This window comes from Dipodomys ordii, unplaced genomic scaffold (assembly GCF_000151885.1).
Source record: "Dipodomys ordii isolate 6190 unplaced genomic scaffold, Dord_2.0 Scaffold83, whole genome shotgun sequence".
NCBI classification, from domain to species: Eukaryota; Metazoa; Chordata; class Mammalia; order Rodentia; family Heteromyidae; genus Dipodomys; species Dipodomys ordii.
In genome coordinates, this window is record NW_012267299.1 from 3,952,527 (window position 1) to 3,967,398 (window position 14,872).

Below are 14,872 nucleotides of genomic sequence, written 5' to 3' on the forward strand. Positions count from 1 at the left end.
CTGTGGCTCAAGTGGTAGAGCGCTAGCCTTGAGCTGAAGAGCTGAGGGACAGCGCCCAGGCCCAGAGTTCAGGCCCCACGACCGGACCCCAAAAAAATATTAAAAAAGATAATTTGATTTAAAACAGAGGCTTCCTGGCATCTGTGAAATGAAGACTGGGGGATACTGAGCTAGCCGCACTAATAGGCAACTGAATGTAAGGTTCAACAAGAAGCCGGTGTGCTGGTGACTGGAGAGACACGTCAAATGTATTGATAATGAGGACATACACCACATGTAAAGCCCCAGAGGCCAATGGCTTCACCTAGGGGCTCAAGGCTGACTGTACATGGACAGGACACAATCTTGGACAGGGTGAGTAGTAAGCATAGACCATTGGGCAGTAAGTTGGGGTTCTCCCAAATAACAATGTTCTTAAAACTATAAAATAAGGAAATAACTATTTGCATTATTAAGGCTAAAACAGGACATGATATGTGAATAATGATAGTAGCAACAATGAAGTTTTGCTGTTAAGGCCTAGTGTGGACATTTGGCATATTTCTTCATTGTTCTTCATGACAACCCTGGCAAACAGGTGCTATTGTCCCCTTTTCTTGAAGGAGGCCACTCGAATGTCTTGAGGTTGCTGAAGGAAACAATGGCAGAGCCATCATTCCCAAGGCCTTTGGTCCTAAACCCCAACCCCACGCTTATTTCTGACCATGTTGGGGTGAGGGCATCCCGTCTTCAGTATAACACGCCTACTTCCTTTGCACTCTATAAGGCACTCCAGATGGCTCAAGCCAGTTGGCCTTGGAAGCCAGGTCCTTCAGGGGTATATGGGGGGACCTGAGGTGCTACATCTCCTGTCTTCTACTCTCTGACCCCCACCCCTGTGCCCAGGAACCCCCCCCCACTCCCCAGCCTCTTCTACTGGTGTTCTCACTTCCACCTCTCTACCTTCTGCCCGACTTCTTCTGAAGCCAAGAGGCACTTCAGCTCCTCTGCCAATTCCTCCCCTTCCCTCCTCCTCGCTCTGCTCCCAGGCAAGCAGCGCCCTGTACTCCCTCCCACCCAGGCTTTGCTCAGTGGAAGCAGGAGGCGTTTCTTTCTTGTCTCTAAAGATCCTTTCCCACTCTCTAGGTGCTACTTTCTGAAGCTGATGCTTCATCCATGGACGCGCTAGCCAAGGATGCTGTAGCCATGGATGCATAGTAAAGCTGTTTGTTATTCACGCTTCATATACATCCCTCAGGCCCAGCCCTGCAAAGCTAGGTCCAGACTTAACAAACATTATTGTTGGTACCAGGGGTTATTCTTCTAGTCCTAGGCTCTATTCTTTCTTTTTTTAATGAGTTTTTTTTATTGTGAAAATACTGTACAGAGGGGTTACAGTTTACATGAGCAAGGGAATGAGTCCATTTCTTATCAAGCATTGTTGCCTCTTCCTTTGTTTTTCCCCTACCTACCAAGCTCTATTCTTGATAATGTGAATACAATAGTTAACAAAAGCATAGAGAGTCCCTTTCCTCATTCTGGTGAATCTCACCACTTCCAGTTCTGTGTCAGGATTTATACTCCTAAGATAGCTTTGGAGATGGAGTCCTGAGTTCAGGTTCCCACTCCAGTTGTTGTTTTTTTTTTCTGGCTAAATTAACTAATCTCTTGAGTCTTTATGTCCTGAAAATTGGGAAATAGTAATAGTATTTCCCTCAAAGTTATTGTTAGAAACTATCAAGGGTTTAGGGGATGCAGTTCAGTGGTAGAGCAGTTGCCTATTTGTAGCTCCCTAGCAAGGACTAATAATTAAAAAATAATAAATATAATACAATGAATACAGATAAAGTATTTAGGATAGTGGCACATTGAAAGTTTTCAATATAGATCTTCCTTTGAAAATGTCCTGAATTCCTTCCTCTCTGCTGTAAACCACACTCTGGCACTGGTCAAGTTAGTTCATTGTGTGGGATCTGTTTTCAGGTCAGAGTATATCTCAGATTCTTTCAGAGCAAAACTCAGTTCACTCAAGAGACTCTCATTATGACATTTAAAGAAAAGGCAAATGACACTCAATATCATTTTCTATTTGTGGAAAATACTTGCTTTGCATTCTAGGAAATAAGTCCCAAGTTTATCAGTTAAAAGCCTCCTCTGTTTCAAGGGGAAATGACAAGACTCACCTTGATTTTTCAGTGGTAAAGGCATAGTTTCCCTGAGTTTGCTTAAAAGGTTTTTCATTTCTCGCATGTCTCTGTAAAATTGATGAAAAGAAAGAATAATCAGCTGTGAGATTTCAAAGTAAAATCTCAGTCTGTTCCATAAGACATCTGAAGGGCAAGCATCAGTGCCTAATTGTACTAGCTTTGGTTTCCAGTAGGCAGCGATAGAATTTATTTTGCTTTCACAAGGAAAATAACTGAGACAGACTGGTTTTAGAAGGAAGGGAAACTCCCTTGCCAAGCATTTAGACTGTGTATATTCTGCAGGAGCTCTGAAGTGGCTGAGCCCAGAGAAATGACTTTGGTATTAAGGGTAGTACTTTCTCTTATCAGTAGAGACTAAGAACTGAACCCACCTACTCAAGGAAAGCGGAGTGCTGGAAAGATTATGGTTTGTACATGTTTCTCACAGTTGACTGGATCTAAAAGCTCCTCCTTACTATGGTCAGAATTCAGCAGGACACTAGTTAAGTATTCCTGAGGGTTTTACTAAATTAAATGATGGACCAGTAATCTATCTGTATATCTATCTATGTATTTATCTAATCTACCTATCTACCTATACATACATTATATACATTACATATTATACATTGCATATTACATATACTTATATACTTATGCATATATACCAGTACTCACCAAGCCTTATCCCTGTCCCTTGTTTTTGTGACAGGGCCTTGCTATGTAGCTCAGTCTAGCCTCAAACTACTGCCTTAGCATACTGAGGTCTGGTATTAGAGGCATGTATTAGGCATGCCCGGAGGATGATCAATTCTAAAACCTCTGGAGAAAAGCTCTTCAGAATAGTGGTGAGTGTGAGAGGGACCACTTAAGTCCCTTGCCTGTCCTTCTAAGCTCCCTCTCGCTCCTTTGCTCAGAGCACATCATGCCATTGTGGACCTGAAGCATCCACCTTCATCTCAGAGGTCATACAATTTTAAAACCCCAGCTCTGTAGAGCATTGTAGTCTAGGACAGGAGGCATCTGGCCTGTTTAGACCTTTGGGATAGTAGTTTGCCCACATGTCTAAGTGGTTGAGCAGTGAAGACAGTGCTCTTGAACCCCCAGAACAAAGTAGTAGATTTTTGTCTAACACAGTAAAAGGTATCACATGTTGAAAAACTAAGAAATACATACTAATTACCTCCAGAATAAGGAAGAAATAGCACACAGCACAAGCTTAAGAATGAATTCAGGGAAGAAAAATTTGGAGAATTTCTACCAACATTTTTTTTCTTTTTCTGGCATTTGAAGAAAGAGCTATCATTCCGTTTCAAGTATGAAAACTTCAGTCCATTTCACAGTGTACTGCTGTTGTGTTGGGCATGACTTGGAAGGCCACTGTTTTGGTGCAGGCAGACGGGATGTCAGAGACATCAGAAAGCCTGCTCCTCAAGAATATTAAGGAACTCAAGTCTCAGGAAGTCCTGACTGGAGAAGGAAGGGAAAGTAGCCTCATAGTTCTGCAGAAATACCTTTGTACAACCTGTTTGGTAGTATAAGATTGAGGAATGTCTATTAGCATCTTATGCAGATGAGGTGAAATTAGAGGGCTGGCAGGGAGGGAGGGAGCTGCCTCCCTGCAAGATGTACCTCTCCGTTCAGATAAGATTTATAGGATAGGCAGGAGGGATGGGGAAGGATGGGAGGGGGGTCTTCCTGAAGAGCACCAATTTTTCCATAGATTGCCACAAAGAAGTCACCTGTGTCTTCATCCTACTCCAGGAGGACTTCTGCTTTCAAAAGCTATCCTAGTCAGTTAAATGCACAGTGCAATTACCACCCACTGACCTCAGGACAGAGAGCTCCAAGAAGAACTGAGGAGGTCTAAATCATTCAGGGTCTTTTGGGCCTGCTTTCCACAGGCTTTCTATCTCTTTGTCCAGAATCTGGACTTGAAATGGTGACCAGCCTGACTAGAAACATTCTATTTTCTGGGATATCCTACTCTAATTGTACTGCTGTCCATGTTTGCTTTTTTAAAGCTTAGGAGGTTTTGATATAGCTGCAGTACAAGGTATCTGAAAAGGAAAAATGGCTTTGTGAATGGTTTCTCCTGTGAATATTACCCCCACACTCACCCATGGGAAGGTACACAAGAAATGTTTCAGTAATAATTTTAATAATTAAATATACAACTCTTTCATCATTTGTCTGTAGTCCTACCAATCTGAAACAAACAAGTTTTATCATTTGAATTGTTGGATGTCCAGGCTTTTACAAAAATCCTGGTGTTATTAATAGTACATAATTATCACATGCTCCAAATTTCCATAAACCCAGAAATTTGGTAATTAGCTTTAGAATTTATTAGAATATGAAAGTAGAGCCACGATCACTATAAATGCCATTGCGTATTTCATTTCTAAAATTAAAAAAAAAATAAAATGTTCATTATCTTGTCAATGACTCACCTTCCCCCTCCCAATCAGCTGGTTTGTGCCAGATCTGAGGACATTAGTAGCAAAGGGCAGTTATTGATGGGAAAGCCAGTAAACAAGGGTTTTATCTTTCAGTCCCTCAGACTGGCATTTTTAGCATCTAAATGGGACATAGATGGCACTTACTTTTGTATTGTTATTGCTACCTTTTCCTCGATTCAAGAGAATCACTATAGAATTTCAAATTCCCTAGAAAAAAACTTATTCCCTAGAAGTAAGCCAGCTGATGTTACAATAAGACATTAACCTGCTTTGATCATTAAGGGCCACTCTGAAGAGGAAGAGAATATAAGAGGAAATGATCTTTTTGAACTGGACAGAATGCTAAACAAGGCTTTCCACATGTCTGAAATCAGAGCATCTATGGGAAGCATCGCCACATGATTTTATATTCTTTTCTCTTAATCAAATGGATATTTTGGGAACCAGTCTAGTGGGTGAGCTGTAACAGTAAGCACGTTCACTTTTCTTCCTTCCAAGGAGGTAGGCTATATTTCTATTTATTTTGAGATAGGATCTCACTATATAGCTCACAGTAGCCTAAAACTTGTGGCAGAAAGTGCCACAGCTTCCTGATTTCTGGGGTTACAGTTGTGTGCTGCTATATCGGGCATTCCTGCCTTGTTTTCATTTTTCATGGAATGTGATATGCTATCCTGTACCTACTGGAGCTCTTGCTACAGTCTCCCTAGAGAATTTAGATTATGTACTCTCTATGATGGTTTGGATATAAAATGGCTCCTAAGGCTCATAGAATTATTAAGAAGTGATTTTAACATGAGGGCTTTGGCCTAATTGGAACATGAGGGCTTTGGCCTAATCAATGAATCAATCCATTCATAGGCTTATAATTTGATGGCATTATTGGGAGGTGGTAAATAAAACTAGGAGGTGGAGACTGGTGGGAAATAGGTCACCAAAGGTGTTTGCTTGAGGGCTATTTATTATCTCTGGCCACTTCTGCTTTTGCTCTGCTTTTTTTTTGTTGCCATCTTCTGAGCATCTTCACCACATGCTCCCTGCCCAGGTATTGACTTGGCTTAAGAGTTAAAGCAATGGAATCAGCTGAACTTGGACTGAAACTTCTGCAACCATATTGTTTTTATGAGCTATTTTGTTAAAACAATGCAAAACTGATCAATATACCTACTCACTTATCAAGTTTTCTCATAGTCTCTGAGGTCCCTGCCAGGGCTATTCTTCTCTGCAGACCAAACCTTTTGTGTTTTCTGAACCTGAAGTAGAAAAATGCTCAACACTCCATAGCCACTAAGAAGATGAACTGGGGGAGGATTGGCAATCTATTCAGGGAAACTTCCCACTTACCTTTCAGTGTTCTCAATGTCTGTGGAAACCTGCCAGGAGTGCTGCTGAGTTTCCACGGGGGAGGGGGAGGAGTCCTCCTGGGCAGGTATTTCAGCACTCTCCTCAATTTTGCCATCCAAACTTTTTACTGTCCCACCAGCTTCCTTTCCTAAGACAGGATATTGTTGGGAGAGAGAAGGAGAGAAGAAATTGTAACTACAAATTGCAGACCCAGGATGTTACTGAAAATGTTGGCTATGCTTTGAGTCAAATGATATGTCAACTGTAACAGCTTTGTTACAGTAATAAAATAATTATGTGTATGTATGTATGTGTGTGTCTCTGTGTGTGCATAGTATGTATGCACACAATCCAAGAAAGGCAGTTGAGGTGAATGCAACTGAAATCAAGATATAATTAAGGGTCTTACCTTCGTTGATGTCTCATAATACGTTGGGAATGAGTTAGGACAAATTAGCTTGGAAGTAGAGATTTGGCCTGTGAAACCATGCTGTTTTTGGTCTCAGATGCAGGGCCAGAAGCTGGTGACACTCAGCAGGAAGAATGGGGTTTCAGCTGTTTTCTCTGATTCCAGATATTGGTTCTCTCAGTCTGCAACAGGAATTGTGGAACTATCTTCTAATTCCTTGGCTCTCTAACCTCTTTTAGTGCATCCTTCATTGAGAAGAGATCCAAGCCACATGACCCAGCATTTCTGGCACTGAAGGGCTAGGTGATGGGACCCATAGTGGGTAGCTATCCACAGCAATGCACTGCCAATGCACTAAGACTTGTGTTATGACTGATTTCATGTGAGACCAATTGCATGGTAAATCAGGACTTTCTGGAGATAAGTCTCTAGAATGATTTAACCATAAAGTTATATGGCCTAACTACCCATCAAGTTGCCTCTTATTTTACTTCGAAAGTCATTGTATCCACATGAGGTATCTGGTAATCTGAGAAGGATCTACAAGGTCAGAACCCTAGGTTTTTAATTTGGCTTTGCCATTTGTTCAATCACCTGCTCATTGCTTCACTTGCTTACAAAAACTTTGCAAGTGTCAGATAGATACCAAGCACTAGGCTTGATGTTAGAAATAATGAAAGTGGATTAAAGACACAATAAATTTTTCATGGAGTGTTAAGTGCTGGAGATGGATAATAACAAAGATTTTATAAATAATTGCAAAGTTGTTATATTATCAGAGTAGTTATTTTGTGTCTTCTATTCTTGCACTAGTTTTGTTTCAGTATGTAGACACAACTCTGGATCAGTTAAGAAACTGTTATATCTCATATAATTGAATATTTACATTACAGAAGCTACACTTGTAATTTCTTAGCTAAGTCTTGCAAATCATGCTTACATTAGAAAACTCAAGCAAACTAATGAGGAAGATGACTGTCCCTAGTAAACTCTAATAGGAAGTTTTGCCCATTGGAGTCTTTATCAAAAAGGAACTAGCAAAAATCTCATCCTTGTCATTTTTAATCCATGAAAGTAGCAGAACAAAGAGAAAGAGACAGGCAAAATAAATGGTAACTATGCATCTTTCAACAAAGTACAGCAAAAATGGGCCTCTGAACCAAAAACAAGGTTACTAGTGACACATTTTGATCTTTTGCTATGTTCTTTACGCACATTGGTCTTGGGGGATAAAACTTGTCTGAAGAATTGTTTTTCCAATTTTATGGTGTGCTGTTGGGTAGAAATTAATTAAGCACATAATTAACACATTACCATTTCACAGTTGGAGGGCAATGACCTCTTTAAAGCATTTGCATTATGCCTCTGGTAGAGTACAGAAAATGCAGTCAGTTTATTTGCTACCCAGTGTTGGGCAGAATTAGCCTGGGGATGTGAGCTGTGCAGAGTGGCTGAGATCTTTTAAGAGCACCCAAAGGGGGCTCCCCCAAAAACAGCCTTCTGATTTCAAACCTTTGAAGAACAGGGTAACCTGACAGCATCTGGTAATCCTGGACTATTTCAGGCTAGATCCATGGAATGTAAAATTTCTTGCTCTTTCTATGACTTAAAATATATCTGCCCTCCCCTCTCTTCTTTTCTTCTCACATTTAAATCTTATTGGCTGACTACAGAGATCTAGGTTCAAGCTAAGTTTCAGAACTGGGATGACATTGTTCTCTTAACTTCTATTTATATCTCAAGATGCTTTGTATGTAACCTGAAAAACTAAGGATGTAATCTTCAAATTTTTGAGGTCTAAATTGGCTTATAAATATGCTCAGGCATGAATCTTTATTATATGAAATTTTCCTCAATTAGTATTTTGATTAGAATTTGTGACTTATTTTCCCTAATTTGTTATTTTGAAATAAATTATAAGTTTATATATAAAATTATACATATTGCTTTGTGATGAATTACTTGAGTATGTTGAAGATAATAACATGTTATCCTAAGTCCTATCGAACATAGATGTTTTATTACTAACCTCAAAGCAACTATCACACTGTAACAATTTGTAAACTTTGATTAAATATGACAATTTGATATACCATTATTATTTAATATGTAGTCTATATTTAAACTTGTCTAGTTGTTCCAGTAACTCTAAAACTTTTATCTTTTGAGGACCCCAAGTAATAACTATGCACAGAATTTAGTTGTCATGTTTCTTTATTTCTTTATCTGGAAATCTAGAAGAGTATCCTAATCTTTTCTTTTTCAAATCATGGATATATATATATATATATATATATATATTTTAATGAAGACTAAAGGTCAATTGATTAAGAGGATTAAGAGGACTTGTCTGATTGCTCATGGATAGGTTCAGAGTAAATAATTTTGGTTAAGAATATTTTAGAAGTGACATTGGGTCCTTCTAACACATGATGTCAGAAAACACATAAATTAGTATGTCCAACTAGAAATGATATTAGTAATAATATGGTTAAGGTAGCTTCAACTATTGTAGATATACCCTTTTTTCCTTTGTCATTATTAAGTATTTGTGAAGTGCTTCATTGAAATAATATGATCTTTTTACTCTTTTTAGCTATAAGAATAGTTTTTCTATTTTTTGTAGTTACATTTCTCAATTCTCTCTATTCTTCCAGAATTCCTATCTCATATTCGTATCTCTTGGATTTGTCTTTTGTATTTGTTAACGTGCCTCTATAATCTATATTTATCTTTTGGACTGAATTCTGAGAAAATATCTTGCCTTGATCTTCAGTTCATTCTTTTAGGCTCTCAAGATTTCCATTATGTTAGTTAATAATTGTGAAGAGTCAGAGATGTTTGCCAATTTGCAAGCCAGCCTGGTACAATTTTGTGGATAATGAAAGATGACATAAGTTCCTGGGTCAATGACAAACATAGTTTATTACTCAGAGTAGTTCACATGTCAGCATTTGTGCTAATCTCTTGTGTCCTAGTTACCACAAGACAATCCAAAAGGGCCAGATGGTATCTAAACACATAGTAGGCTGTGACAAGAGAAAAATCACAAAACTTAGAGTTCCAGTGCCTCATAGGGAGACATTTTTTATTATATTGAGTATTAAGCATCCCATTTCCTGGAGGGAGATATTCGATTTTTCCAAAGCATTTTACTAAATAAATGTCCTTGAAACAATAGTGCAAAATAAGAACAATTAGCTGGGTGCTGGTGGCTCATGGCTGTAATCCTAGCTACTAAAGAGCCTGAGATTTGAGGATCATAGTTCAAAGACAGTCCAGGCAGGAAAATCTGTGATACTTATCTCCAATTAACCACCAAAAACAAAACAAAAACCATCTATGGAGCTATTATTCAAGTAATAGAGTACTAGTCTTAAGCAACAAAGTTCATAGACAGCTTCTAGTCCCTGAGTTCAAGCCATGCAACCAACCAACAAAACAAACCAAAACAACAACAAAAAAAAACCAAGAACAATCTTAACTTCACTTTGCAAGATGCACAAAATATGACAGATCAATGGAGAATTAGCTCTCCGTATTGGATTTTTATTCAATTAATAGTATTTTGCATTTTCAATAAATCTAGCTGTTTCCTGTGTGATGCAGCTATTGTTTCATAGATACAACAGACTCATAAATCTCTTTGCCTAAATCGATTGTATACATTTAATATTTTTCATCACCATAATATTGATTATTCTATTACTGGTTGTCTGTTGCCTTTGGTGTTTTCCTTTTATAATTGGTCTATTATAAGAACCTTGTTTCTCCTGGATGTCTATTCAGACATATCTTGACTATCTCTGTTTGTATATCATCCTAACAGTACTTCTGATAAGAAGGTTCTTGTTGTAGGCAATGTGTGTGTGTAAAGCTTTTGGGAGCAGTTATGTAGGAGTGCCCATCTGAAGGTTCTCTGCTTATTCTTTCTTTATTGTTGAAGGTCATGTATAGAAGGGTTCCAGTGGCATATAGCAGGTAATGAGTACATTTCTTTTAGAACAGTGTCACTCCTTTCCTGGCTTTCTCCCAATTTTTTTCCTCCTGCCACCCCACTAAGTTGAATAGCTCATTTTCTTTTCTTTTTGATGGCCATGGGGCTTGAACTCAGGGCCTGGGTGCTCTGAGCTCTTTTGCTCAAGGCCCGGACTCTATGACTTTGAACCACAGCTCTACTTCTGGTTTTCTCGTGGTTAATTGGAGATAAGAAGCTCATGGACGTTTTGTCTGGGCTGGCTTTGAACCACAATCCTCAAATCCCAGCCTCCTGAATAGGTAGGATTACAGATGTGAGCCTGGCATATAGCTGATTTTCAACATAGTGTGCAGTAAGTATCACTGCTACATTGGTGGATCCTTTGCCCCAGGATTTCTGTGCTCCCCCTTGACTTTCCCACCAATGTATGGAAAACAAAACCAGCACAAAAAATGAGGGAAGGGGTAAGTTTGATAAAAAAAAATGTACTTATTACCTTACTTATGTAACTGTAACTCCTTTATATATCACCTTGATAATAAAAAATAGCAACAGAGGAGAAAAAATAACAAAAACCCTCTTGTTTCCATTTCTTGGAGTTCAGGTTAATAAGTATCATTTTATATGGTCATATTAACGTTGCTATTGAGCCTTTGGGGTCTTCTCTTAGGAATAGTTGTCTTCGGCCTCACAGTGTGAATGTAGAGTCCTATATAATTTATCATGTCCAAGTGTATTTTTTGTGTTTTCCCATCCAGTGTGATTACTTTTTTTGGATTAATGTATTTTACTTTATTGTATATATATATATATATATATTTATTGTGAAAATACTGTACAGAGGGGTTACAATTACGTGGGCAAGATAATGAGTAATTTCTCATCAAGCATTGTAGCGTCCTCCTTTGCAGTGTGATTACTTTTATAGGCACATTCTAGTTACAACAACTATAATTTTTTCCAAGTCTTTCCATTTCTTTATGAATGGTATAATGTCATTCTTTCTGATGGAAGCACAGAATTCCATCATCTATATATACTCCATTTTCTTGATCCGTTAGTCCATTGAGGGGGCATCTGGTTGATTCCATATCTTGTCTCTGCCTATTCTTTTTTTTATTGTAAAAATACTGTACAGAGGGGTTACAGTTACTTCCCCCTTTATTTTTCCACTACCCTCATTTCCCTCTCACCTCCACAATTACATTCCCCTCCTCCTCTTTCCCCCCTCCCTGCCTAAATTGTAAGGTTTGTTTTTCAACATAGTGTCTTGTACATCTCATTGTTACAATGGGTCAACCTGTATCCTTATTGAAGCATTTTTTCCCTTCCCCTCCCCAAGCTAGAGAAGTGCATATACAAGATGCAGTGTATATACAAGATACAGTAAAAACAGGGGTTATAATGTGGGGGAGGAACATATAAAGAAACAAAAAAAATCACATGGTATATTATAAATACATTAGAAACAATAGCAAGACTGTGACCCTATCTTGGGGTTCATTTCACTTAACATAATGTTAACTGGTCATATGTACATAGCTTTTGACCTTTTCTGCTTGTCCCAGACATATACTAGTTATTGCATATAAGGGAAAACATGGGACCTATGTTTCATTGGGCCTGGCTTACTTCACTTAATATAATTTTTTCCAAGTCTTTCCATTTCCTAACAAATAGGGTGATGTCATTCTTTCTGATAGAGGCATAGAATTTATATATATCATATATATATAAACACATATATATCACATTTTCTTGATCCATTCATCTACTGAGGGGCATCTGGGTTGGTTCCATATCTTAGCTATGGTAAATAATGCTGGAATAAACATAATTGTGCTGGTAGCTTTAGTATGGTCTTGTTTGTGATCATTCGGGTAAATGCCCAACAGTGGGATTGCTGGGTCATAGGGGAGCTCTATGTGGAGTCTTTTGAGGAACCTCCATACTGCTTTCCAAAGTGGTTGAACAAGTTTATACTCCCACCAACAATGCAGTAAGATTCCCTTCTGTCCACATCCCCTTCAGCATCGGTTGTTATTAGAGTTCTTGATTATAGCCATTCTATAATGGCTATAGTGAGGTGGAATCTCAATGTTGTTTTGATTTGCATTTCTTTTATGGCTAGGGAGGTTGAGCATTTCTTCATGTGTCTATTGGCCATTCTTATTTCCTCTTCAGAGAAGTTTCTCTTTAAGTCTTTAGCCTACTTATTTAAAAACTAAAGCCATTTCCTCTAAACTCAATTTAGTATTAGAATGCCTAGCTACAGCAATAATACAAGATGCAAACAAAAAGGGGATCCAAATAGGAAAAGATGAGGTAAAACTCTCTCTCTTTGCAGATGACATCATCTTGTATTTAAAGAATCCCACAGACTCCACTTCCAAATTATTCAAGCTGATTCGAAACTTTGGCAAAGTGGCAGGGTATAAAATTAACCCTCAAAAATCAATGGCTTTTCTGTATGCCAACAACGAGAAAACCGTGGCTGAAATCAGGAAAGCAACTCCATTCGTAATAGCCCCACAAAAATAAAATACCTAGGAATTAACTAAAGAAGTGAAGGACCTCTATAATGAAAACTTTAAAAACCTGAAAAAGGAAATCAATGCAGAACTTAGAAAGTAGAAAAACCTCCCATGGAAGGATTGGAAGGATCAACATCGTGAAAATGGCTTCCTAAGGCTATCTACAAATTCAATGTGATACCTATCAATATTCCAGCCTCATTCTTCAATGAAATAGAAGAAGCAATCCAAAAATTCATATGGAACAATAAAAGACCCTGAATAGCAAAAACAATCTTTAACAGAAAGAACAATGCTAGAGGAATACCAATACCAAATTTCAAACTCTACTACAAAGCCGTAGTAATGAAAACAGCTTTGTACTGACACAAGAACAGACCTCAGGACCAATGGAATAGAACTGAAGACCCAGAAATGAACCCACAGACCTATAGCCACCTAATCTTTGATAAAGGAGCTAAAAACATAGAATGGAAGAAAGACAGCCTCTTCAGTAAATGGTGCTGGAAAAACTGGTTAAATACCTGCAGAAAACTAAAGTTAGATCCTTATATATCACCCTGCACTAGAATCAACTCCAAATGGATTAAAGACCTTGAAGTCAAAGCAGAAAACATTACAGGAAGGAATAGGAGAAACCCTAGGTCTCCTAGTCATAGGCCAAAATCTTCTCAGTAGAGACCCAGAAACACAACAAATCAAAGAAAGGTTGGACAAATGGGATTTCATGAAGCTGCAGAGCTTCTGCATGGCAAAGGACATAGCTAGCAAGATCAATAGAAAGCCCACAGATTGGGAGAAGATCTTCACTAGCCATACAACAGACAAGGGTCTCATATCTAAAATATACTTGGAACTCAAAATATTAAATCCTCGAACAAATAATCTGCTTATTCTTTAGGCATCATGTGTGTACTGAGTTTCTTGGTTAGAAATCCAACTCTAGAAAGAAATAATGAACAATTTGTCCTAGTATAAAACTCTGCAGTCTTGACTTCACTGTCTTTCTCTTCTATTGCTGCTCTGGGAGGGAGGCCCAGAATTATTTCACACTCTATTCTGCTTTGCTGCCCGGGACTGACATTCTCCCCAGGCCTCTTCCTGGGGCAAGCATTGATAGTTGGTTGCTCAGTGTGGGGCAGCCTAGTGTTTCTTGCAGTTTCAAACAGTCATTTCTCTGACAACATTTCTAGAAATCTTTCCCGTGGTTTGTATTTGTTAACTGGGTTTGAAGTATCTCTGGAATTGACTCAATTTTTGCAGAAATATTCTCCTGCTTGAATTACTTCTATTTCTGCCTGAATTTCTTATCGGCTCTGTTTTCCTCTGGTCATTTATTTCCACCAGTTCTAACTCAATTGCTTCCTAGTTTAAAGAAATGTCTCAGAATTTCTGGTCTCTTGCAGTCATCCTTTGTTTTTCAGGGTCATGGGAGAATGTTCTGGTTTTTACTAACCTCTATTTTTGTTTCCTATTATAGTTAGAAAGCACCATGTTACTGAATTATGGCCAATGTGCCCTTCGCAGAAATGATGTACATCGCTTTCAGATTGGCACCTAAAATTCCTTTTATGGGATCTAATATGCTTTCTAATGAATACAGACACTACTTCACCCCCCCCTCGCCCTCCTCCCTCCCCCTCCCCCGCAGAGGGATGCAGAGAATAGAATGGGAATGCTGTTTTGTTCCATCTCAGTTCTGGCCAGAGGACTATGACATGAATGAAAAACGAACTCTTCTTGTTAAAATCCACTAGGATTGGGGCTGGGAAGGTGGCTCAGTGGTAGAGCACTTGCCTTGCATGCATGAGGCCCTAGGTTTGATTCCTCAGCACCACATAAGCAAAAAGAAAAAAAAAGCCTGAAGTGATGCTGTGGCTCAAATGGTAGAGCACTAGCCTTGAGCTGATGAGCTGAGGGACAGCGCCCAGGTCCAGAGTTCAGGCCCCACGACCGGATCAAAAAAAAGAAAAAGAAAA

The 14,872-nt window shown here is 38.7% G+C and overlaps 1 protein-coding gene across 1 annotated transcript in view; it reads right to left on the reverse strand.

Annotated features, from left to right (window-relative positions):
* The window catches only part of Rgs7bp (regulator of G-protein signaling 7 binding protein), an 86,278-nt gene that overhangs the window by 11,908 nt on the left and 59,498 nt on the right, over nucleotides 1-14,872 (reverse strand). Inside the window, exons 4-5 of the mRNA XM_013025257.1 lie at nucleotides 5,972-6,119; nucleotides 2,163-2,233 (exon numbers count right to left, since the gene is read on the reverse strand). Of these exons, the coding sequence (XP_012880711.1) occupies nucleotides 2,163-2,233; nucleotides 5,972-6,119 (219 nt within the window). The remainder of the gene's footprint in view (nucleotides 1-2,162; nucleotides 2,234-5,971; nucleotides 6,120-14,872) is intronic.